At 38.0% G+C, this 26,651-nt stretch overlaps 1 protein-coding gene across 1 annotated transcript in view; it reads left to right on the top strand.

Moving 5' to 3' along the window:
• SLC35G2 (solute carrier family 35 member G2) overlaps positions 1-21,760 on the top strand; it is a 44,663-nt gene extending 22,903 nt beyond the window's left edge. Inside the window, exon 2 of the mRNA XM_060638736.3 lies at positions 20,349-21,760. Within this exon, the coding sequence (XP_060494719.1) occupies positions 20,367-21,605 (1,239 nt within the window). The 5' untranslated portion in view covers positions 20,349-20,366 and the 3' untranslated portion in view covers positions 21,606-21,760. The remainder of the gene's footprint in view (positions 1-20,348) is intronic.
• Positions 21,761-26,651: the final 4,891 nt, after the last annotated feature.

Raw genomic sequence — 26,651 nt, 5'->3', positions numbered from 1 at the left:
ATGAGTGACTTATTATGTTCAACACCCTTGTTAACTAGCCATTAAAAATGATGTTATAGAATATTTAGTGACATGGAAAAATATTTACAATGTATTGATAAGTAGAATGGGGGAAGTTATACACTGGGATATAGTGTTTGATGCCTTTTTTTTTTTTTTTTTTTTTGGAAAAAAAAATGTTCACAAATAGAAAAAGGCCTGGAAGGACCAGTGATTATCTCTGGGTGATTACAAGTGGTTTTATTTTATTTGTTTGCTTTTCCACATTTCTGAATTTTGTACAATAAAAATATATTGCTTTTATAATAAGAATACAATTTTTTTTTAATGTAGAGATCTGATGGTGATAAATAGCTTCTGAGTCAGAAGCTTGTTTTGACAGGCCCAGGGAAGCCTGATGAGGGACTGCAGTGAGTTTGTGGGGGTGGGACTTACCTGACTGAGCCAAGCTGTGAGGTGTGCACTGGGAAGCAGGGACATAGCAGCTAAGTTTAGCCCGGAAATGCTGAGAGACCTGTTTCTTCAGCACCGTTCCTCAGTGATTGAAAATGGTTTATTTAAGAAAAGGAGATACATATTACTTAAAGAACACCTCCAGTTATGCCTGGGAAATTTAATATTAAAGAAATATGGGAGACGTATCAGCAGAAACAGAGCCAGAGGTAGAGAAGCTAAAAAAACAAATTATCTTAATAGACAAACTGCACACTGTAATGTGTATTCTTGAAATATTATTAAGGACAGTAAAGTGTTTTAGTGGATACGGTTCCTTACATGAGTTACATGAGCCATTTAAATTCATTTAAATATGTTACTTAACTTTGTTCTTAACAAAATTTGCTTCATTAAAAAAAAAAATAATCCATTAATTCATTCAACAGCACTTACTGAACTCCTGTCTGATGCCAAGCACTGTGCTAGGTGCTGAAAATATAAAAATTAGAAATGCCTAATTTTAATACCTGTGGGGTTAAAACTCTCATGGGTCTAGTGGAAAAGAAAGACAAAAACATAGTTGTAATTCAGTGCAGTAAATTCTATTATTGAAGGTATAATGAAAGAATGAGGGTGTGGGCACATAACGTAGATGGAGGTAAGAGGTAGGCCAGAGAATTTTGCAGAGAAGGTGGTATTTCATCTGAGCCTTGAAGAATAAGCAGGAATTTACAAGGTAAAAAAGCAGGAAAAAAGTATTCCATAAAGGAGGAATAGCATATGTAAAAATCCAGAGGCATGAAATAGCATGACATTTTGAAAGAGTTTCCTGTAGTTTGAAATAGCCAGAATTTTTGTGCATGTGGAGGACAACCAGAGGATGAGGCTGTGATAATTTTATGTGTCAACTTGGCAGGCTAAAGACTATTCTACATGTTTCTGTGAAGGTGTCTTTGGATGAAATTTACGCTTAAATCTGTGGGATTGTGGGGTGCCTAGGTGGCTCAGTCAGTTAAGTGTCTGACTCTTGATCTCAGCTCAGGTCTTTTTTTTTTTTTTTTTCCAGCTCAGGTCTTGATCTCAGGGTCATGAGTTCAAGCCCTGTGCTGGGCTCCATGCTGGGCTCTGCCCTAGGTGTGAAGTCTACTTAAAAAAACAAATGAAAGAAAACATTAAAAAAAAAATCAGTGGAATTGAGTAGATTGCCTGCCATGATGTGGGTGGGCCTCATCCAATCAGTTGAAGTCCGTAAAAGAAAAGACTACTATCCCCTGAAAAGAAGGGACTTCTGCCAGCAGACCATTTGGACTTGAACTGCAACTCTTCCCTGGGTTTCCAGTCTGCTGGCCAACCCTGAAGATACTGGTCTTGTCAGGCACCACAATCACATGAGCCAATTCCTTAAAATAAATCTCTCAAACGTATATGAGCATGCCTAATTTATTGCACATTTGTTTAGTGTGCATTTTTTACAGATTGAAATCTTGTGGCAACCCTGTGTCTACTGGTATCATTTTTCCCACAATATTTGCTCATTTAATGTCTGTGTCACATTTTGGTAATTTTCACAATATTTCAAACTTTTTCATTATTGTTATATTTGTTATGGTGAACTGTGATCAGTGATCTTTTATGTTATTACTGTAATTGTTTTGAGGTGCCATGAACTGTGTCCATATAAGATGGCAAATTTAACAAATGTTATATGTATTCTGACTGTTCCACTGACTAGCTGTTCCCCCACCTCTCCTCATGCCTTCCTGTTCCCTGAGGTATAGTATTAAAATTAGGTTAATTAATAACCCTACAATGGCCTGTAAGTATTCATGTGAAAGGAAGAGTTGCACGTCTCTCACTTTAAAACAAAGGCTCGAGGGGTGCCTGGGTAGCCCAGTTGGTTAAGCACCCAACTTCAGCTCAGGTCATGATCTCACGGTTTGTGAATTCAAGCCCCATGTTAGGCTCTGTGCAGACAGCTCAGAGCCTAGAGCCTACTTAGGATTCTGTCTCCCTCTCTCTGTCTCTCCCCCATTTGTGCTCTGTCTCTGTCTCTCTCTCAAAAATAAATAAACATTAAAAACAATTAAAACAAAGGCTTGAAGTGATTAAGCTTAGTGAAGAAGGCATGTTGAAAGCCAAGATAGGCTGTAAGGTAGACCTCTTGTGCCAAAAAGTTAGCCAAGTGGTGAATACAGAGGCAAAGTTCTTGAAGGAAATTAAAAGAGCTACTTCAGTGAACACACAAATGTTAAGGCAAAGCAGCCTCATTGTTGATATGAAGAAAGTTTGAGTAGTCTGGATAGAAGATCAAACCAGCCATGGGGTGTCTGGGTGGCTCAGTCGGTTAAGCATCTGACTTCGACTTAGGTCAAGATCTCATTGTTCATGGGTTTGAGCCCTGCGTCAGGCTCTGTCCTGACAGCTCAGAGCCTGGAGCCTGGTTCGGATTCTGTGTCTCCCCTCTCTCTCTGCCACTTCCCTGCTCACACTCTTTCTCAGAAATAAATAAAAAATAAAAATGTTAAAAACCAAAAAGATCAAACTAGCCATAACATTCCCTTAAGCCAAAGCCTAGTCCAGAGCAAAGCCCTGACTCTCCTCAGTTCGTTGAAGACTGAGAAAGATGAGGAAGCTATTCTCAAAAGAATATCTTGAAACTAGCAGAGGTTGGTTCGTAAGGTTTAAAGAAAGAAGCCATCTCCATAACATAAAAGTGCAAGGCGAAGCAGCAAGTACTGATATAGAACCTGCAGCAAATTATCCAGAAGATCTAGTTAATTAATTAATTAATGAAGGTGGCTGCACTAAACAATAGATTTTCATTGTAGATGAAAACAGCCTTTTATTGGAAGAAGTTGCCATCTAAGGCTTTTATAGCTAGAGAGGAGATGTCAATGCCTGACTTCAGAGCTTCAAAGGACAGACTGATCCTCTTGTTAGGGGCCAATGCAGCTGGTGACTCTAAGTTGAAGCCAGTGCTCATTTACCATTCCAAAAAACCAAGAGAGCTTAAGAATTATGCTTATTTACTCTGCCTGTGTTCTCTAAATGGAATAGCAAAGCCTGGACAACAGTATGCTTGTTTATACAATGGCTTACTGAATATTTTAAGCCCACTATTGAGAGCTACTGCTAAGAAAAAAAGATTCCTTTCAAAACATTACTGCTCATTGACAATGCACCTTGTCACCTAAGAGCTCTGATGGAAGATAATACAACGAGATTAATGTTGTTTTTCATGCCTGCTAACACAACATCCACTTTTTTTTTTAGTTTATTTTTTTTAATTTTATTTTTATTTTTTAAAACTTACATCCAAATTAGTTAGCATATAGTGCAACAATGATTTCAGGAGTAGATTCCTTAATGTCCCTTACCTGTTTAGCCCATTCCCCACCCCCCCACAACCCCTCCAGTAACCCTTTGTTTGTTCTCCATATTTAAGAGTGTCTTATGTTTTGTCCCCCTCCCTGTTTTTATATTATTTTTGTTTCCCTTACCTTATGTTCATCTGTTTTGTATCTTAAAGTCCTCATAGGAGTGAAGTCATATGATATTCATCTTTCTCTGACTAAATTCACTTAGCATAATACCCTCCAGTTCCATCCATGTAGTTGCAAATGGCAAGATTTCATTCTTTTTGATTGCTGAGTAATACTCCATTGTATATATATACCACATCTTCTTTATCCATTCATCTGTGGATGGACATTTGGGGTCTTTCCATACTTTGGCTATTGTTGATAGTGCTGCTATAAACATGTGGGTGCATGTGTCCCTTCAAATCATCACACCTGTATCCCGTGGATAAATGCCTAGTAGTGCAATTGCTGGTCGTAGGGTAGTTCTATTTTTAGTTTTTTGAGGAACCTCCATACTGTTTTCCAGAGTGGCTGTACCAGCTTGCATTCCCACCAACAATGCAAAAGAGATCCTCTTTCTCCACATCCTCGCCAACATCTGTTGTTGCCTGAGTTGTTAATGTTAGCCATTCTGACAGGTGTAAGGTGGTATCTCATTGTGGTTTTGATTTGTATTTTCCTGATGATGAGTGATGTTAACCATTTTTTCATGTGTTGGTTGGCCATCTGGATGTCTTCCTTGGAGAAGTGTCCATTCATGTCTTTTGCCCATTTCTTCACTAGATTCTTTGTTTTTTGGGTGTTGAGTTTGATAAGTTCTTTATAGATTTTGGATACTAACCCTTTATCTGATATGTTGTTTGCAAGTATCTTCTCCCATTCTGTCGGTTGCTTTTAGTTTTGCTGGTTGTTTCCTTTGCTATGCAGAAGCTTTTTATTTTGATGAGGTCCCAGTAGTTCATTTTTGCTTTTATTTCCCTTGCCTCAGGAGACATGTTGAGTAAGAAGTTGCTGTGAGCAAGGTCAGAGAGGTTTTTGCCTGCTTTCTCCTTGAGGATTTTGATGGCTTCCTGTCTTACATTGAGGTGTTTCATCCATTTTGAGTTTATTTTTGTGTACGGTGAAAGAAAGCACAACATCCACTTTGAACCCCATGGATCAAGGAGTAATTTTTACTTTCAAGTCTTATTATTTAAGGAATACATTTCATAAGGTTATAGATGACATACATAGAGATTTCTCTGGTGGATCTGGGCAAAGTAAATTGAAATCCTTCTGGAAAAGATTTGCCAAAGTGGGGTACATGCTCACCTAATGTGGGACTTGAACTCACAAACAGTGAGATCATGACCTGAGGCAAAGTCAGATGCTTAATGACTAAGCCACCCAGGCACCCCAAAGATATGTCATTTTAGATACCATTAAGAACATTCATTAAATAAATTTAAAAATATTTTTAATTTTATTTTTTAAAATTTACGTCCAAATTAGTTAGCGTAATAGTGCAACAATGATTTGAGGAGTAGATTCCTTAATGCCCCTTACCCATTTAGCCTATCCCCCCTCCCACAACCCCTCCAGTAACCCTCTGTTCGTTCTCCATATTTAAGAGTCTCTTATGTTTTGCCCCCCTCCCTGTTTTTATATTATTTTTGCTTCCCTTCCCTTATGTTAATCTGTTCTGTGTCTTAAAGTTCTCATTGAGTGAAGTCATATGATATTTGTCTTTCTCTGACTGACCAATTTCGCTTAGCATAATACCCTCTAGTTCCATCCATGCAGCTGCAAATGGCAAGATCTCATTCTCTTTGATGGCTGAGTAATACTCCATTGTATACATATAGCACATCCTCTTTGTCCATTCATCCATTGATGGACACCTGGGCTCTTTCCATACTTTGGCTATTGTTGATAGTGCTGCTATAAACTTTGGGGTGCATGTGTCCCTTCGAAACAGCATCCTGTATCCCTTGGATAAATACCTAGTAGTGCATTTGCTGGGTCGTAGGGTAGTTCTATTTTTAATTTTTTGATGAACCTCCATACTGTTTTCCAGAGTGGCTACAACAGCTTGCATTCCCACCAGCAATGCAAAAGAGATCCCCTTTCTTCGCATCGTTGCCAACATCTGTTGTTGCCTGAGTTGTTAATGTTAGCCATTCTGACAGGTGTGAGGTGGCATCCCATTTTGGTTTTGATTTGTATTTTCCTGATGATGAGTGATGTTAACCATTTTTTCATGTGTTGGTTGGCCATCTGGATGTCTTCCTTGGAGAAGTGTCCATTCATGTCTTTTGCCCATTTCTTCACTAGATTCTTTGTTTTTTGGGTGTTGAGTTTGATAAGTTCTCTATAGATTTTGGATACTAACCCTTTATCTGATATGTTGTTTGCAAATATCTTCTCCCATTCTGTCAGTTGCCTTTTAGTTTTGCTGGTTGTTTCCTTTGCTGTGCAGAAGCTTTTTATTTTGATGGGGTCCCAATAGTTTATTTCTGCTTTTGTTACCCTTGCCTCTGGAGACATGTTGAGTAAGAAGTTGCTGCGGCCAAGATCAAAGAGGTCTTTACCCGCTTTCTCCTGGAGGATTTTGATGGCTTCCTGTCTTACATTTAGGTCTTTCATCCATTTTGAGTTTATTTTTGTGTATGGTGTAAGAAAGTGGTCCGGGTTCATTCTTCTGCATGTCGCTGTCCAGGTTTCCCAGCACCACTTGCTGAAGAGACTGTCTTTATTCCATTGGATAGTCTTTACTGTTTTGTCAAAGATTAGTTGGCCATACGTTTGTGGGTCCATTTCTGGGTTCTCTATTCTGTTCCATCGATCTGAGTGTCTGTTTTGGTGCCAGTACCATACTGTCTTGATGATTACAGCTTTGTAGTATAGCTTGAAATCCGGGATTGTGATACCTCCTGCTTTGGTTTTCTTTTTCAAGATTACTTTGGCTATTCAGCGTCTCTTCTGGTTCCATACAAATTTTAGGATTATTTGTTCTAGCTTTGAGAAGAATGCTGGTGCAAGTTTGATTGGGATTGCATTGAATATGTAGATTGCTTTGGGTAGTATTGACATTTGTTTTTCCTATCCAGGAGTATGGAATCTTTTTCCATTTTTTTGTGTCTTCAATTTCTTTCATAAGCTTCCTATAGTTTTCAGTGTATAGATTTTTCACCTCTTTGGTTAGATTTATTCCTAGGTATTTTATGGGTTTTGGTGCAATTGTAAATGGGATTGATTCCTTAATTTCTCTTTCTGTTGCTTCATTGTTGGTGTTAAAAATATTTTTTAAATTAGTGTCTGGGTGGCTCAGTTGGTTAAGCATCTGACTCCTGGTTTTGGCTCAGGTCATGATCTCACGATTTTGTGAGTTCGAGCCCCACATACAGCTTCATGCTGACAGTGCAGAGCCTGCTTGGGATTCTGTCTCTTCTCTGTGCTCCTCCCCCACTCATGCTGTCTCTCTGTCTCTCAAAAATAAATAAATAAACTAAAAATAAAAAAGAAGAACATTGGTGATTCATGGGAAGAGGTCAAAATAACATTAACAGGAGTTTGGAAGAAGTTGATTCTAACCTTGTGGATGACTTTGAGGGTTTCAAGACTTTAGTGGAGGAAGTTGATCACAGATGTGGTAGAAATAGCAAGACAACTAGAAGTGGAGCCTGAAGATGAGATTGCGTTGCTGAAATCTCATGATAAAACTTGAATGGCTAAGGAGTTGCTTCTTATAGATGAGCAGAGGAGTGGTTTCTTAAGATGGTATCTACTCCTGGTGAAGATGTCATGAAAATTGTTGAAATGACAACAAAGGATTTGGAATATCACATAAACTTAGTCTCTGGATCATTTGAGGGGATGACTCCAATTTTGAAAGAAGTTCTGCTGTGGGTAAAATGCTATCAAACAGCATCACGTGCTACAGAGATCATTTGTTAAATGAGAGTTAACAGATGCAGCAAACTTCATTGTCATCTTATTTTAAGAAATTGCACCAGACATCCCAAACTTCAGCAATCACCATCTGATCTGTCAGCAGCCATCAACACTGAGACACTCCCTCCCCTGCTCACTCTCTCTCTCTTTCAAATAAACATTTTTTAAAAATGTGAGATCATGACCATGAAGTAATGACCTGAGCCAAAATCAAGAGTTGGGCACTTAACAGACTGAACCACCAGGGTGCCTGTAAACATTAGTTTTATACACATGGGAAAACCAAAAAATTTGTTTGATTTGCTTTATAGCAGTATTTGCTTTATTGGGATGGTCTGGAACTGAACCTTCAATTTCTCCAACATATGGCTGTATATGCACATCCTATTGATTCTGTTTCTGTGGAGAACCCTCACTAATACAGAGGGTAAAGGCAGAAAATAGGGAAAATTTCTGTAGTGTTATCAAGGGAAGCAAGGCTTTCAGTCACCCAAGACTATTAATGATTGAGTGGATATCTGGGCCTACGAGATCCTATAGAGATGTCAGTAGTCTTTTTTCCTTTTTTTTTTTATTGAAGTATATTTGACATATAATATTCTACTAGTTTCAAGTATACACCATAGCAGTTTGATATTTTTAAACATTACAAGTTGATCCTCTCAATAAGTCTAGCCACCATCTGTCACCATACAAAGTTATTATAATATTATTGATTATATTCCCTATGCTGTATTTTTCATCCTCATGACTTATTTATTTTATAAATAAAATAGTTTGTTTCTCTTAATACTCTTTACCTATTTTACCACCCCGAACTCCTCCCCTCTCTGGTAGCCAACAGTTTGTTTCTTGTATCTATGAATCTGTTTGTTTTGGTTTGTTTTGTTCTTTAGATTTGTGAAATCATATCATATTTGTCTTTCTCTATCTGACTTATTTCACTTAACATAATACCCTCTAGGTCCAGTCTTACAAATGGTAAGATTCCATTCTTTTTGAATGGCTGAGTCATATTCTGTGGTATATATATATATATATATATATATACACACCATATATATATATATATATATATACACACCATATATATATTTACATATACATAAATATATATGTATATGTATATATATATATATATATATATATATATATATATACCACATCTTTATCCATTCATCTATCAATGGGCACTTAGGTTACTTCCATATTTTGGCTATTGTACGTAATGCTGCAGTGAACATAGATTGGTGTTTTTGTTTTCTACAGATAAATACCCAGAAGTGGGATTGCTGGGTTGTATGGTAGTTATATTTTTAATTTTTTGAGGAATCTTCATACCGTTTTTCCATAGTGGTGGCACCAATTTACATTCCCAACAGTGTTCGAGGTTCCCTTTTCTCCACATTCTCACCAACACTTACTGTTTTTTGCATTCCTGATAATAGCTAATCTGATTATATGTGGGTTGTATGAGTGATATCTCATTATGGTTTTGATTTGCATTTCACTGATGATTAGTGATGTTGAGCATTTTTTCATGTGCCTATTTTCTATCTGTATGTCTTCTTTGGAAAAATGTCTACTCAAGTCCTGTGCCCATTTTTCAACCTATTTTTTAAAATATTAAGTTGCATAAGTTCTTTATATATTTTGGATTTTAACCCCTTATAGGTTGTATGATTTGTAAATGTCTTCTCTGAATCAGGAGTTTGCCATTTTGTTTTGTTAATGCTTTCCTTTGCTGTACAAAGGCTTTTTAGCTTGATGTAATCCCCTTTATTTTAGCTTTTGTTGCCCTTGCCTAAGAAGACTAGTCCAAAAAGATATTTCTAAGACCAGTGTCAAAGAGTTTACTGCCTATGGTTTCTTCTGGGAATTTTATGGTTTCAGGTCTTACATTCAAGTCTTTAATCCATTTTGAATTTGGTTTTGTATATGGTGTAAGACAGTGGTCCAGTTTCATTCTTTTGCATGTAGCTGTCCAATTTTCCCATTACCATTTATTGAAGACACTGCCTTTCCCCCTTGTATACCCTTGTGTCCTTTGTTATAGATTAATTGGCCATATATGTGTGGATTTATTTTTGGGATCTCTTTTCTATTCCATTCATATATGGGTCTTGATTACTGTAGCTTTGTACTATAGTTTGAAATCTGAGAGCATGACATCTCCGGCTTTGTTCTTCTTTCTCAAGTTCGCTTTTGCTATTTGAGATGTCAGTAGTCTTAACATCATTCCCTATTCTTTTCCATGTCTCCTTCTTGGTTTCCAAATCCATTTCATTCCAGCCAACAAATATTTACTGAGTGCCAGGATGTGCCAGCTACTGTGTTAGGAGCTTAGGATAAAATGGCATGAAAGTCTGCTATCCAGAAGTGTACCATCTGGTGGGAAAGATAGGATAGAAACAAATGAATGCAGGGATAGTGAGGGCACAAAGGTGGGAGAGGTCAAGGAAGACTGCAAAGGAGGAAGTAACACTTGGACAAACCACTAAAGCACAGATGTGAACTCAACAGATAGACAAGGACAAAAAGGAGGACCAGATCATTCCAGGCAGATAGAATAATGTGAAAGAAAAACTAAAATTAATTGAGCACTTGCTCGATGTCAGATACCAAGTTTTTGTATTAACTGATTTAATATTCAGTCTACCCTATGAGGTAATATTATTATCGCAATTTTACAGAAGAAGAAATAGGCAAAGAGGTTAAAACAAGTTGCTGAAAGTCATAATTTTAATAAGTTCTGTAGCTAAGATTCAAATCCAGGCAGTCTGGCTTCACTATCTGTTTTGTTTTGATTTGTTGTAACTTTCTAGCCCTGTGCTACTGTCTTCTTCAGTTATGCAGTAACACATTCGTTAAATCTTAAAACCAGAAGGGCCCTTGGATAATTTATTCAGGTGGTTCTTGCACAAGGAAATTATACATTCGGATAACTAGGGAGGTTTTAAAAAATACCAGTGCCTAGCACTGCCTCCCCCCTCACCTCCAAGCCACACAGGAGGAACCACAACTCCCTCACACACTGCCCCACCCCTGCCTTTTTAAATTATAAGTTAAAAAAATTTTTAATGCTTTTATTTATTTTCGAGAAAGAGAGAGACAGAGACAGAGAGAGACAGAGTGCAAACGGGGGAGGGGCAAAGAGAGAGAGACACAGAATCTGAAGCAGGCTCCAGGTTCTGAGCTGTCAGCACAGAGCCTGACACGGGGCTTGAACTCAGGAACCATGAGGTCATGACCTGAACTGAAGTTGGATGCTTAACTGACTGAGCCACCCAGATGCCCCAGGAACCACTACTTTTTAAAACTTAACATTGTCATACACAAAGAGAACAAAATGACAAAAGGAGGCAGAGGCTGAGTACCAAGTGGCACAGGGAAAAGGCCCAAAGGAGTGAAAATGTGTACAACTAGTTTGGATGGCAAGAAGCCAAGTTTTTGGGTGGGATTCTCTGTGGCAGAAGTGGTCTTGTGATTGAGATTTTTCTCCTACTTTCCATACAGATATTTTGTCATCATCACTCCTATTACCTATCAGAAAACTTATGATTTTTAGAAAATGAAAATAGTTTTGTCTACTATGAAAGCAGAATGTGATCCTGATGGTGATAATACTTTGTCATTAAGGCAATGAGATAAATATTTTTCTTGAGATTATTTGCATGAAAACAGCTACTTCCAGGCTAGAATGTCAGACAGGGCTCCTGTGGGATACAGGAGTCAAATTGAGAATGTAAAGTAGGGGAAGAGGGAGGGAATTGGGAAGAGGAAAGGAGAGCAGAATAGGGAGGAGAGACTAATTTTGGGTACTGTGTGAAAAAGTTCTAAACAACCCTCTGGCACAAATTCTTTTTGACAATAGAACCTACTGACCTGCTCTGTGCCACATAGCCTACCTGGTGTCCTTCACATGGAGTGTATTCAGTAATGTCTACCAAATTAGTTTCTTTTACCTCCTTTTAAGTTCTTTCAGTTCAAAGTGAGGTAGGCCATTAGCTTTCTCCAAATTTTTAATTGTTTCTTCAATGCTTCCCTACTCCTAAACCTCCTAAGGTTTCACTTCCTCTCAAAGCTGAGTTAACCCATGTTTAGTGCTTAGCATGGTATCTATACAAATGTAAATATCAGTATACCTGGCTCTTGATGTTATTACTGTCACTGACTTCTTCCACCTTTCCTTCTTCCTTCTGTTTTCACTAGATTTTAAAGCCATTAGTTTTGCCTTTCTTTATTCTATTTGATTTTCCATTCTTGCTTTTATCCTATTTTGATTGTTTCTGTTAGAGCGCTGAAATATTGTTGTGGTGTCTGGCTAGATCAAGGTTTTCTTTGTCTTCTTAGTCTCTTTCTGATAGCTCATTGCAAGGATGCTTTAATCTAAGTATTACAAAAGGGGAAATGATTATTTGCCTTATATTTTGTTTTTCTAAGTGAGAGGTCATTGGACTTTTTTTTGTCAAGCAATAAACTGTTGCAATATGAGTGATATTTTTATTACAAGTTCTGCCACTACATATAGTATATATGTCCTAAGTAATACATCTGATTTTCAGAATTTGCTCCAGAAATTTCCTTTTATATTTTTATAGAGGTAATATTCAGTTGGTTCACCATAGGAGACTACTATATGACTGTAGTATATGTCTATACTATAGGAGACTATATGTCTCCTCTTTTATTATTTATTCTTCTGTCAAATTTGCCTATGGTGGGCTCCTATATAACCTGAGTATTTGATTGAAGTCTTATACAATTAACTTTTCCTGTAGGCCCTATTTTACATCTTCATAAACTGTTCAGTTTCATGATTTGATTTTATTATTTGCTACTTACATGCAACATGAATATTATCACACCTTATAAGAAAGGCAATTACTTCTGATAAATTCTTCACTTCCTAAGTGTGCCTGATGCAAGAAAAGGCATGTCCTTTATCTTCTACTCTGTTATTTTGCACTTATTATCAATATTCTTGTCTCTCAAACTCTATTAGTTTAAGAAGTGATTTTCTAGTTTGAGAGATGGGAGTTTAGAAGCAAGTTCTTTTTTCTCTAAAGCAGTGTGCCTTTGCACACAAAGGTGCAGGCTCAAGGAGTATTAATAAATTACAAGCAAACTTAAATGCTGCCTCTAGCCACCCTGACCTTTAGGAATTGCAGTGGGGAAGGGAGAAGAATCCTTATTCAAAGAGCGGTGTTAAGAGTTATGCCAGCCAGGGTTCAGCCTAAGGATGGGTAGAATCATGCTGACAGCCTGTGGGGCCTCAGAACATGGGCCCCCATCATCATTTTGGAGGGAGGAATGGCTTCTCTCAGGAGGTATATTTAACAGCACAGAACCTGTGCATGTCCTAATGTCTCACGATATCCTGGAAAGGTAGTTGTTGTGTCCTCCCTTTTAGGTGATCGGTTAGGTGATCATTTTCACTCAGGGGCAAGACTGTCAAAGCAAATTGGGTTAATAAGCTATTGTAGGGTGAGGCTGCTCAGGTTTAAGGTACTAACCTATTAGTTCTTTTTGTTTATTTAAAAGCCAATTTTATTCATATGTGTCAAATGTTACATTAGTACCTACATTTAAACCACTAATATTATAATCAAATTGTAGTTGCCAGTTTTATAGCTAATACTTTTTACCACTGTAGGGATCAGTCTGGTCACTAAAGAAAGAAACTCTCACTACCAAGTAGCATTTGCTTAAAGTATAATAAGGGTATTACCCAAGGATTCCTACCAAGACAGTAGGGATGTCAGTGTTAATTTTCTCAACCTTGGGAGAGAATTAATCATGGGCCTTATGTTGTGGAATGTAGCTTAGGAAACAGAGCCTCTTAGGGAAAAAAATATTGGTTTCAGGCTGACCACACTGATTTGTCCCCATTGTTCAAGCAGACACCAAACTGTGCATCCTTTTAATCCATTTGTGTCAAGCATTTTAGCCTTGTGTCAGGCTCTGCACTAACAGCACAGAGCCTGCTTGGGATTGTCTTTCTCTCTGTCAATCAATCAATCAATCAATCAATCAATAAACATTTAAAAAAACACAAACTGATTTTAAAGAGAGTTGAATCAAAAGATCCCAATGATTACCATCTAAAACTCTTTCTCTTGAAATAGAATAATTATTACTTTAGTTGGTGGCAGAGCCAGAACTAAAAAACAACTTTTCTGACTTTTAAATTTCTTATCTCTAGAAAAAAATTTTTTTCTCCTCCTTTTTACTTGACGAATTGTCACATATGCATAAAGTCCCAATTCAGGTATCCTTTTCACCTGGAAACTTGCTAAGATTCCCCTTTATCTGGGTTAGATGCCCTTTGTATGTGCTCCAGCCTCTCCCTGAACTTCATATAGTTGCTTGCATTATTAACTTATTAAAATAATAAATTTGACTTTACTTGTCTCTTCCACTAGTCTATGAGCTCTCTGAGTGCAGGAACCATGCCTATTTTATCTTTATATTTATAGAGCCTAGCATGATGCTGAATTTATGGTACCTCAATTAATATTGATTGAAGTGAATACATGTTGACTTACATGTGCAAAAATGTAAGAACTAGTCAGGATTTCAGGTTCTTTTCAAGAACTGTTTTTTATGAAAACTATAATTAAATCAAAACTAGAGAGACTGAAGAAGATTATTATGTATCTCTTTAGTATAAGATGGCTTTTGTATTTTTTAAAAACTGTTTATTTATTTTGAGAGAGAAAGGAAGAGAGAGAGAGAGAGAGAGAGCGAGCTCCCATGCACCCGGGGGATAGGCAGAGAGAGAAGGAGAAAGAGAATCCCAGGCAGGCTCCACGCTGTCAGTGTGGGGCTCAATCCCATGAGCTGTGAGATCATGACCTGAGCCAAAATCAAGTCGGACACTTAACTGACTGAGCCACCCAGGCACCCCTATAAGATGGTTTTTGAATCAGTGGGACACAATATAAATTTAATAGTGTTGACAGATACCAGTAATATATCTGTCATAAACTAATTCATGAATAGAAATGAACAAAAATTTCACCACGTGAATAATAGTTTAAAGTATGCAGGTGGACTAAGGTTAAATACACTAATGTATGCCTAATAAGATGTAGAATAAAACTTTTATCTTGGAATTAGTGTCCATGATCTTACAATGGAGGGCAAAATGCTCCACTTTTGAAAGTCCATCAGTTAGGGCCAGATATAAGAGTCCTTTCCTTTAATTATCACTGAGATCCCTACTCCTTCCCATGCCTTAAAATACTGGGGAAGGCACTGGATAACTGGTATTCCAGGTATCTACCACAGGTAACAAATCACTCCAAAGCTGAGTAACTTAAACAACAATCATTTTATTATCTGTCATAGTTTCTGTAGATCAGGAATTTGGAAAGTACTTGGCAGGGAGATTCTGACTCAAGGTCTCTTATATACTTGAAATCAGATGGGTGGCTACAGTTGGAACAGCAAGGGGTTAGAGCAGCTGGGGGCTGGGGCGTGGCCAGGCATTTCTCTCTCTTTATATAGTTTCAGAACCATTCTATATGGTTTCTCTACATGGGCTAGTTTGAGCATCCTCACACCTTGGTAGCCTCAGAGCTACCAGAGGAAGGCATAGCGGTTTCACTTCTTATGACCTCACCTCAGAAGTCACAATATGCCACTTGTGCCATACTCTATTGGTTGAAACAGTCACGGAAGCCTACCTACTTTTAATGGGAGGAGATATAGACCCTACCTCTCTATTTAATAATGTCAAATTCACATTAAAAAAAACCAAAACACAACCAAACATGTAATATAGGAGATACTAGATTTGTGGTTCTTTTTGAAAAATACTATCTGTCACAGGGATCATATTATCTTTATGGTCTTTGGTTTAAGAAAAACGTTATGCTTTTTCCTAATGGGAGAAAGGAGAGGCAAGTCCCCTCTTATAGCTGACTGAGGGTAAAGGTTACCAGATCATTATGTATGATGATTGAGTGTGCCTTCTCATTCTCCATTTCTAAGTCTGCTTAGATAGCACATTTTAATTTGCCCTTTGCTTGTTTGAATGAAGAGAAATAAAGTTGGAGAGAAGGGGACAGCGGCACACTCCACTGAGTGGTAAGGGTATGTGTTTCCGGTAAATACTGTTGGTGCCTGCCCAAGAGAGATGTCCTCCAGGGAAGAGGACCTAGCAGCAAAAATCTGTGGGCCATAAGCCCTAGGGGAGGAGGTGCTGTCACATCAGGGATTTATGCACTGGGGAGGCCCTACAAAATTTCCCCAGGATAGCCTGAATTTGGATACCTACAACCTAGAAAGTATCAGTGACCTATCAGAGCTAACAGAGAAACAAAGACAACAATCAAAGAATGAATTCCAACATGTTGTCAGAATCAGGGTTCAACCTGAGACTCAGAATCAGTAAGAGATTTATTACAAGGAATTGGCTAAGATAATTGTGGGGACTGGATAAACAAGTCTGAAGTCTGTAGGGCAGGCAGTCAGAAAGAGAAGATCAAGAACATGTTGGAATCCCATGAGCACAGGCTGAAGCTTTGCCCACTGGCAATGAGGAAAGAAGATCGAGAGTAGGCTGTAACCCTAAGGGAGTTAAATATTTGGAATATCCAAACCCAAGAAAAGCCTAAGCCCTGTTTTAAAGGGCTCACCCAATCAGGTCAGGCCCATACAGAGTACACTTTCTTTTGATTAGCTTAAAGTCACTGATTAGGGATTTTTCTCACATCTGCAAAATACCTTTACAGCAACACCCAGATTAGTTTCGATTAAATAACTAGGGAATGTAGTTCGGCACAGCCAAGTTTATACATCAAAAAGCCACAAAACTGGAGCCAATATAAAACATGTGTTCTTTTCCTTTTCCTTTCTCCCTGTGCCAATATACCAGGGGAGCTAGAGCCTAGAATAGGGAGATGGAAGAGGTGTCCCAGAGGCAGAGTCACCACCGTCCCACAGACTCCAAAGGGAGGGAATGGGAGAAGGAGCAAAATGGCAGAACACATTCTCTCCCTGTCCGTGCCCCTGGAGCTATAAATCTGGCCTGCAATGGGAACGGGAAAGTTTTTAATGGATATAAGACAAAACTTTAACAATGGGTAGCACATGAGAAGTTATGCGTTCTAACAGAGATGTCATCAAGATACTTGCTGACTAGCAAGGAAAAGAGATTAAAAAAAATCTTTTTTTTATCTTTATTTTTGACAGGGTGCGCGTGGGAAGGAACAGAGAGGGAGACACAGAATCCGAACCAGGCTCCTCTCTCTGAGCTGTCAGCACAGAGCCTGACACAGAGCTCGAACTCACAAACTGTGAGATCATGACCTCAGCCGAAGTTGGACGCTTAACCTACTGAGTCACCCAGGTGCCCCGCAAGGAAAGGAGATTTTAAGATAGAAATTTGAGTACAGTAGCTGGAGATGAAATGCCACCGAGTTGAGACAACTAAATAATAAAATGATTAGATTACAAAAATTAGAAGAACTACTGCAGATGTTAAACAAGAAAGGAAAAAAATAAGAGGCTAGAGTGACCAGGGAAGGCTTGTTTCTAAAAGGCAAAATTTGGACTGGCCCTTCTTAAAAAATGAGCAGTGTTTAGAAAGTTGGAGCAGAGGAAACTCATGAGTATAAAGACTTAGACATGTACATGTAGGGAGTGAGGTCAGGGAGGGCACTGGACTGATCACAGCAGTATGTGTGTTAAGGAGTCAAGTACTGATAGGGGCTAGATGAGGTAGGGTCTGGAGAGCCAAGCAAAAGAGTTGAGATTCAGTGAGGTAGCCAGGAAAAAAAAATCACTGTAAGTTCTTAAGTGGGGAAAGCTTAAGGGAAATTTTTGTTTTGTTTTGAATCTTTTAAAGACAGACTAAAGTGGCAGTGGTATAATATAGACGGATTTTAAGGGAGAAGGGTTAGGATTTAAGGGGTCTAGTTAGGATGCTGTTGCAATATTCTAGATAGGAATTCACAATAACCTGATCCAGAATCACAAAGGTAAAATGGAATTGGAGAAGAAAGGAAAAATCAGAAATATTTCAAAGACAAGAACAGTAAGATTGATGACCAAATGGAAGCATAACAGCAAAAAGGATAATTGAGAGTATTCCCTGGTTTCTAGTTTGGGGAACCGGAGAAATAGTGGTATCGCAAACAAAAATGAGGAGGTTAGGGAAGGAAAATCTATGTGGGAGATGAAGACTATTCAATTTGGGATTATTGAAGCTGAAGGCACAACATGATAAAAGTTGGAAGAAAAAAGGAATACCTGGGTGGCTCAGTTGGTTAAGCGTCTGGCTCTTCACTTTGGTTTGGGTCATGATCTCACAATTCATGAGTTCGAGCCCCACAGTGGTCTCTGCGCTGGCAGTGTGGAGCCTGCTTGGGATTCTCTTTCCCTCCCTCTCTCTCTCTGCCCCTCCCCCACTTGTGTGTGCTCTCTCTCTTTCTCTCTCTCTCTCTCTCAAAATAAATTTTAAAAAAAGTTGGAAGAAAAGAACATCATATTGGCTTGATAGCAATATGCAGAAATGACTGTAAGTGGGAGGTCCAGGCTAGGAAAGTGAAAAACTTGGATGTACAGGTGGTGTTTTTTAAAATGACTTCTTCCAACTGAAGATGGTGTTGTTTAGAAGAGAAAAGAGTAAAGAGGAATGAAACAGTTGGCTACCCAGATGGTGTCAAAGAACAAAATAGGATTTGATTTCTAGACCATGGTTTAAGATCCTGGAACTGGTGAGTTTTTGGCAAGGACAGGGAGTATGTTATAAGGACAAAAAAATAAAAAGGTTTCTTTTCTTTCTTTCTTTTTTTTTTTTTTAGAAGGGAGAAATCATTGGGAAGGAAATAGGAAATTGTTCTTAGAAAAAGAGAGAGAGAATGAACAGAAAAGAGAACTGAGTGAACAGATACAAGTCTTGAGGAAAGAAACAATGTAGAAGATACCTAGTGTTTTAAGAGAGTTAATTATAGGTAAAAGGAAACTGAATTCTTGTCAACATTTATTGAGGATTCATGATGTGCCTGCACTGTGCCAAATTTTTTATATGCATTATCTCATTTAATCCTTACAACAAGCTTTTTTCCTACTCAACAAAATGTCATGGACATCTTTCAGTGTCAATAAAGATCTGTCTTGTTTTTAATGGATGTATAGCATAGTATTTTAATTTATGAAGGGACATTGGGGTAAGCTACAATGAACCCTCCTATTCATACATTTTTTTCCATAATTTTTTGTATGCTCTTTTTCTAAAATAGCAGAACATTTTGTTTTAGTTTGTAATCTAATTTTTTGAACACTATTGTGATTCAAAAATAAAAATACAAAAAAGTATACAGTAAAAATGTTTTCCTCCATTCTTGTTCCTTGTTCTACCCTAATTATTGTTAGTTTACTTTGTATCTTTCCATAATTTCTGTATGTTATATAAGCACATATAAAAATGTATTATTTTTCCTTTTTTTAAACACATAAGATAAAAAGCATCTTGTGGTCAATTCTTCAGGATAAAATCTTAGAAGTGATATTGCTGAGGGGTGCCTGGGTGGCTCAGTTGGTTAAGTGTCTAACTTTGACTCAGGTCGTGATCTCACAGTTCATGGGTTCGAGCCCCGTATTGGGCTCTATGCTGACAGCTCAGAGCCTGGAGCCTGCTTCAGATTCTCTGTCTTCCTTTCTCTCTCTGCCCCTCTCCCCACTTGTGCTCTCTCAAAAATAAATAAATAAACAGTGAACAAAAAAAAAAACACAACAAACCTTGAAGCTCCTTTAAAAAAAAAAGAAGTGATATTGCTGAGTTAAAGAGTAGTTTCAGTCAAAATCTTAATACATATTAACCAATTGCTCATCAGAGATGTAATACACACCAACAATGCATGACTGTCACTAAAGCCACTTATTTATTTGTTTGTTTGTTTATTTATTTATCTATTATTTTTTAAGTAGCCTCCACACCTAGCACGGAGCCCATCGTGGGGCTTGAACTCATAATCCCTAGATCAAGATCTGAGCTGAGGTCAAGAGTAAGATGTTTAACTGACCAAGCCACCCAGGCACCCCCATTTTATTAATTTTCTAATTTTTGTCTATCTAAATATGTATGGGGAGCCCAGAATAAATGTCTAAAAGACTATAATTAGTAATATAGAGGTAAATGTGATATTATACAGAAGGGATTATTCAAAAAACATTGGACTTATCCACTTAAAATTTATAATAGACAAGGAACACAGTAGAAAGGAAAGATTTTATCTAAGTTGTTATTTACTTTTCTGTGTTTTTCTTATTGGATGAGTGGAGAAACACATAGGAACGAAAAGATGGGAAAATATCAGTTGTTTGAGATGTAAAGATAAGCAATGGGCTGCACGAGACAAAGAATAAGCAGAATGAGAAATAGGGGCAGACATAGAATAAAAGTGAAAAAAGTGCAGACAATTTCATTGGGCCTCTTACATCTGATAAGGCACAGCCAGATCTTCTCTTCCTATTACTTTTTTTAAAAACTCCTGCTAACAACCTCTACTTTCTATTACTAAATTGGTGTGTATGATTATAATAGAAATTAAAATTAAATTTCCACTGAATGAATATGTACATTTGTCTTTTTTTTTTCTTAAATAGAATTGCTTATCTGAAGAAATGGATACTTCTCCCTCCAAAAAATATCCAGTTAAAAAACGGGTGAAAATACATCCCAACACTGTGATGGTGAAATATACTTCTCATTATCCCCAGCCTGGGGATGATGGATATGAAGAAATCAATGAAGACTATGGAAATTTTATGGAAGAAAATCCAAAGAAAGGCCTACTGAGTGAAATGAAAAGAAAAGGAAGAACTTTCTTTGGAACCATGGATACTCGACCTCCACCAACGGAAGACCCAATGACGGATGATATTGGACAGTTCCAGAGCTTTGCAGAAAAAAACATTTTTCAATCCAGAAAAATGTGGATAGTGCTGTTTGGATCTGCTTTGGCTCATGGATGTGTAGCTCTTATCACTAGGCTTGTTTCTGACCGTTCTAAAGTTCCATCTCTAGAACTGATTTTTATCCGTTCTGTCTTGCAGGTCTTGTCTGTGTTAGTTGTGTGTTACTACCAGGAGGCGCCCTTTGGACCCAGTGGATACAGATTACGACTCTTCTTTTATGGTGTATGCAATGTCATTTCTATCACCTGTGCTTATACATCATTTTCAATAGTTCCTCCCAGCAATGGGACCACTATGTGGAGAGCCACAACCACAGTCTTCAGTGCCATTTTAGCTTTTTTACTTGTGGATGAGAAAATGGCTTATGTTGACATGGCTACTGTTGTTTGCAGCATCTTAGGTGTTTGTCTTGTCATGATCCCCAACATTGTTGATGAAGACAATTCTTTGTTAAATGCCTGGAAAGAAGCCTTTGGGTATACTATGACTGTGATGGCTGGACTGACCACTGCTCTTTCCATGATAGTATACAGATCCATTAAAGAGAAGATTAGCATGTGGACTGCACTATTTACCTTTGGTTGGACTGGGACAATCTGGGGAATATCTACTATGTTTGTTCTTCAAGAACCCATCATCCCATTAGATGGAGAAACCTGGAGTTATCTCATTGCCATATGTGTCTGTTCTACTGCAGCATTCTTAGGAGTTTATTATGCCTTGGACAAATTCCATCCAGCTTTGGTCAGCACAGTGCAACACCTGGAGATTGTAGTAGCTATGGTCTTGCAGCTTCTAGTGTTACACATATTTCCTAGTGTCTATGATGTTTTTGGAGGGGTAATCATTATGATTAGTGTTTTTGTCCTTGCTGGTTATAAACTTTATTGGAGGAATTTAAGAAGGCAGGATTATCAGGAAATCCTAGACTCTCCCATCAAGTGAAGACTTGATTATTATTTTGTTAACATTCACTTATTCATAGGTACACTGCCATTTTAATGTTTACCTATAAATGTTTTGTGTTGTATAAGTGACAGAGTGCTATATAATATATAATTAATATATGCAGATGTAGAAAATTCTAGTCTAATATATTCAAAAACAAATATTAATAAATATGTGAAACATCATGAACCCAGTGTCTTTACTGTTATTAACAAAAGGTAATTGTGGTAGGAGAATGTTAACTTTCATCACTAAAGAACAGAAGACTTGAGGAAATGACCCCTTTTGAATGGAACGTCTGTTGTCCTAAAAAAATGTTCATGCCCAATGTTCTACAAGTGTTCAACAAAAATCCTTCAATATTCAAAAATATTCATTTTTGAAAAGTACACAATAAGGTAAAATGCTTAATACCAAGCCCTGTTTTGTCACCTATTTATATTAGAAAACTAGAGGTGAGGGGTGCCTGGGTGGCTCTGTTGGTTGAGTGTCTGACTTTGGCTCAGGTCATGATCTCATGGTTTGTGGGTTTGAGCCCCACATCAGACTCACCACTGTCAGCACAGAGTCTGCTTCAGATCTTCTGTCTCCCTCTCTCTGCCCTTCCCCTGCTTGAGATCTCTCAAAAATAAATATACATTTGGAAAAAAAAAACATTTAAAGAAAAAAGAAAACTAGGGGTGATTGGGTTGGGTAAGGAAGCTTGAGTTGAGGCAAGAAAGAGGGAACAAAGGAATAGTGTTGCTTTTTCAATGACCATAGTGGTTGTCCTACTTTCAAATAGGAAATTTGTCTTCTCTTTGCTAAGGCTACATTAAGTAATGCATACAAAATGGAAGTAGGGAGAAGACTGGATTCTTGACAGCTCTACTTGGTCTATGCCTTTTTGTGCCTAATTGTGGGAGACGTAATGTGGGGGCAGGGTCTATTTATCCTCAGTTTTACAAATCTTTTCCAAAACTGTCCTTGTTTATGATTTTGTAGCAAGTACATATGTGAGCTGCCGTAAAGGTACTCTTTACTAAAGACAGTAACAGGAATCACAGTATAGCAGAAAATTGTTATAACATGGTAACTTGAAATTCTTTTCAGAGGGGCATACAAGTCTGTAAAAGCATATAAGCATACAAGTATAAAAACATACAAGTCTGTAAAAGTATTAATTTGGGTCTAATTTGGGCAATTTTTACTAATTTAGCACAACAAATGTTAATATGGTTATTAAGATATTGTTATTGAGGTATCTTAGCTCCAGATTCACCCTTCTGTACTTTCCTCTGTGATGCAATGGCTCAGACCCTGCAAAGAACATTTTTCCCGTGCCAGCTGGTGTCTCACTAGGTCCCACCAATAAAAGGCATTAAAGGGAGACTGGAGGACAGAAGGGGAGAAAGGATTTCCACCTTTCTATTTGTTTGCAGTTTCTGTCATTGTTACCCCAGCGGTAAGCAATAGTCCTTTGCTTCAGCAGCAGCAATTGATCTCAGCCTTGAGCTTCTTTTGGCACTCCTCCATCCCCAACCAGCTTCATCTTATCCCTCTCAGCGGTTGGAGGACCAGTTAAACAGCATCCTTTCAGGGAACTGAGCTACTGCTCAGCTGGGTCATTCCTCTGAGTGTCAGAGACCTTATAGTCCAGCCTTGACCCTTCTTTTTCAGTTGCCCTAATGGCCATAGCTGCTCTGTACAGTTATCCTTCTGGTCTACTGCAGCGCTCCCTTTTTTGCTTTTTCAGTCCTTCAGTACCCAATACCAGATTCTCTCTGTTGTAGTATCTTGTGATTTCTGTCTTCTTGACTAATATGTCTCTAAACTTTCCTCAAAGGAACCCACAGTCATTAATAGGGTCACTGTGCTTTTGGGAAAATGTTAATGTTCAGATTTTCAGGAATTACCAGACACTGGATCTCAATTATCTAAATTGAAGAAATTATCCAAATTGAAGCACAGAAGAAAAAAGATTTGAAAAAAAAAAAAAAAAAATGAACAAAGCCTAGAATGACTGGTACTAAGGACAAAGAAGTCTAGCGTAAATGTAAATGTCTCAGAAAAGAGAGGGAAAGGGGCAGAAAGAAATATTGGCCAAAAGTTTTCTAAATTTGATAAAAGGAAACAGCAACAACAAACAGCAATCCACAGATCTAGAGAAATAGGTGAACTCTAAGCTGCATAAATACAAAGAAAACCAGCCACACCTAGAAACATAGTGCAAGTGCTGAAAAACCTAGAAACAAAACTTTAAAAGCAGCAAGGGTGGGGGTGGGGGGTGGGGGGAAGACATACAGGAAAACAATGAAACTTACAGCTAGCTTTCCGTCAGAAACAATGGAGGCCCGAAAACAACACAATGAAATTTTAAAGTGCTGAAAACAAACAATCACAAACAAAAAAACCCTTCGATGGCTTCCTATCATCTATAGAATCAAGTCCTTAATTTCTATAACCTGCTAGTGCTTACATTTCTAGTCATCTTCAGCTCCAGCAATGTTGTGTAATACCTTTTTGATTGTGTAATACCTTTTTCAGTGCAGGCCCCTGTATGTGGAAAACCCTTCTCTTCTTTGCCTTCTTATTTGCCTGACTAGCCTGACCACACAACTCTCCCTGTGGCTTAATGCTCCCCTGTACATATCTATAGCTGTATTAACTATATTAATAATAAATATATTTAAAGCTCATTCTCTGACACTGGATTGAGCTCCTTTCAGTTTAAGACTGATCTTCAGATCTCTAGCACCTATTGCAGTGCCTACCACAGAGAGGACTCAATAAATTTTTGTTGAAGTAATTCCTGTAAAGGCATAACAATACTCAGTCCAGATATTAAATTTAGTTACCAGGGTCCCCTAATTTCTATACTTCACAGTCAAGCTTGTGATTAGTTACTTCTTATTGATTAGCAGGTAGGGCTTTTTTTTTCATTGTTGTTGTCCTAAACTGTCCTACCCAGCAGTGATGCTCAAGCAGATCATTGTCTCATCATTTCTAACTATAAGCTATCAAGTCTCCTGGGAAAGGTCTTGAGATACGGAGGCTTGTTTTTCCCTTCCTTGTCTTCCCAAATCCTTTCCTTTGGGATTAATGAAGTGAGCTGCCTGCATGTTTTTATCCTAGACCTGCTATTGCTTACATTTCCAAAGCCCCATTTCCAGTCCAGAGGTCATATGTTTTGGCCCAAATTTTATTGTCATCTGATTCTGGCTAGTGCCTGGTCCACTCAGCACTAATTAGCAGGGGTGATTCCCATTTTTGGTTTGAGTTCCGCTAAAAGAGAGGAAGAAGAAGCCATGCGCATGTTTATGTTTGGAAGTTGGGGAGAGAGAGTGTGTGAAAGGAAGTCTCTGGGACAACTCCCACCCCATGACAACATGTACTCCATTCCTTCTAAGTCACCATAATGCAATTTCATACATGATTTTTGCCTATCTACCCTTTTCCAATGCTTTTTTGTTTCATCATTATTTTTGTTTCATCATCATTTTTATTCAACTTTTTCTCCTTTTCATATTTTTTTGAACTTTTCTTTTTTTTTTTTTTAAGATGTCCTGGTAAGAATGGGTGATGAGGAAACTTGAAGAAGGACCACTAAAAGGAAAAAACAAAACAAAACAAACATGTTTATGGGAACAAAAATCCTTTTTAAAAAACTCTTTCTCTTACTTCTTCTATTGTTTAAATAGGTGACACACAGAACTCAAGACATACATATTCCCTTACACAATAAAATCTAAACTTATGACTTCAGCATATTTTTCTGGGTTTATTTTCCCCACTTAAGGCAGTGGTTAAGACAGAGCTACCTGATGGCAAGAACCACTTTACCTGTAGTATTTGTATTAACACCTCCAACCGCATCACATGTCAAATATGTAAGTAGAATTGAACTGAGCCACATTTTGCTAATAGTTTGTTGTATGATTTTGGAGGAACAGCTTTAACCTTTGAACAATCCTTTCTCCAGCTTCAAAAATGAAGCTGAGTATAATAGTATCTCAATCCATAACTTTATAAGATGTATCAACAAATAAAACTATTGTGTTAGCCTGGGTTCCAATAACAAAATACCAACAACTAGAAGCTGAAGTCCCACATCAGGATGCCAGCATGGTCAATTACAGGGGACAGCTGTCTTCCAGGCTTGCACATGGCCCCCTTGCCACTGTCCTTTCATGGTGCAGATAGCAAGCTCTCTGTTATCTCTTTCTATAGGAACGCTAATCCTATAGGATTGGGTCCCCACTCTTACCATCTCAAAAAGTCTTAAGTACTTCCTTAAAGGCCCTATATTCAAATACAATCACATTGGAGGTTAGGGATTCAACATACAAATTTTGGGAGGGGATATAACTGCAATAGCCACTATAAAATATGCAAAGGTATTTAGACCCTTAGAATAAATTTAAAATTCACTTCCATTATTCATTTTGGATGCTAATAATGGGACATAGACATAGAATAGCTGTTGTCAAGAGTTTCATGGTTTACTTGCTGGAGCCAACTTGAAGCCAGGAAGGGGTCAATAGGTGGTTTGTGCTTGACCTTGTGATCCTAAATAATAGCAACCAAACCATACATATCAGCACTCAAATGAATAATTTTGAAGTTAAATGCAGAAAAGTGTGAACTCTTGGGAGTTACGGTCAGGGCCAGGATTAAAGAAGGGATAGGAAAATGTATTAATTTTTACTTAAACTATATTTACTTAACGATTTATCAAGTACTAGGCAGTGGAGAAAAACAATACTGACATGGTTCCTGACTTAACAGAGTCTACCATCTAGGTACGGATACGGACAAACTCTTTTAATAGCTTGGGTGGGGAAAATACCAGTGCTTCATGAAAGGTACCTAACACAGCAAGCTTCCTTGAGGAGTCAAGGAAGCAGAGCCACAGAGATAGTTCGGGAGGAATAATGCCCGCTGGGGGCGAGGGGCTGTAGTACTGGCGTGGGGAGAACCAACTTATTGATGACCCGGCAGGTGGCTGGGGCTGGGTCCCCAAGAATGGGCACACCTGGCACCGAAAGTCATTGTCCTCCTCAC

Source organism: Panthera onca, chromosome C2, assembly GCF_046562875.1.
Source record: "Panthera onca isolate mPanOnc1 chromosome C2, mPanOnc1 haplotype 2, whole genome shotgun sequence".
Taxonomy (NCBI): domain Eukaryota; kingdom Metazoa; phylum Chordata; class Mammalia; order Carnivora; family Felidae; genus Panthera; species Panthera onca.
This window is presented reverse-complemented; position numbering and strand designations above follow the sequence as displayed.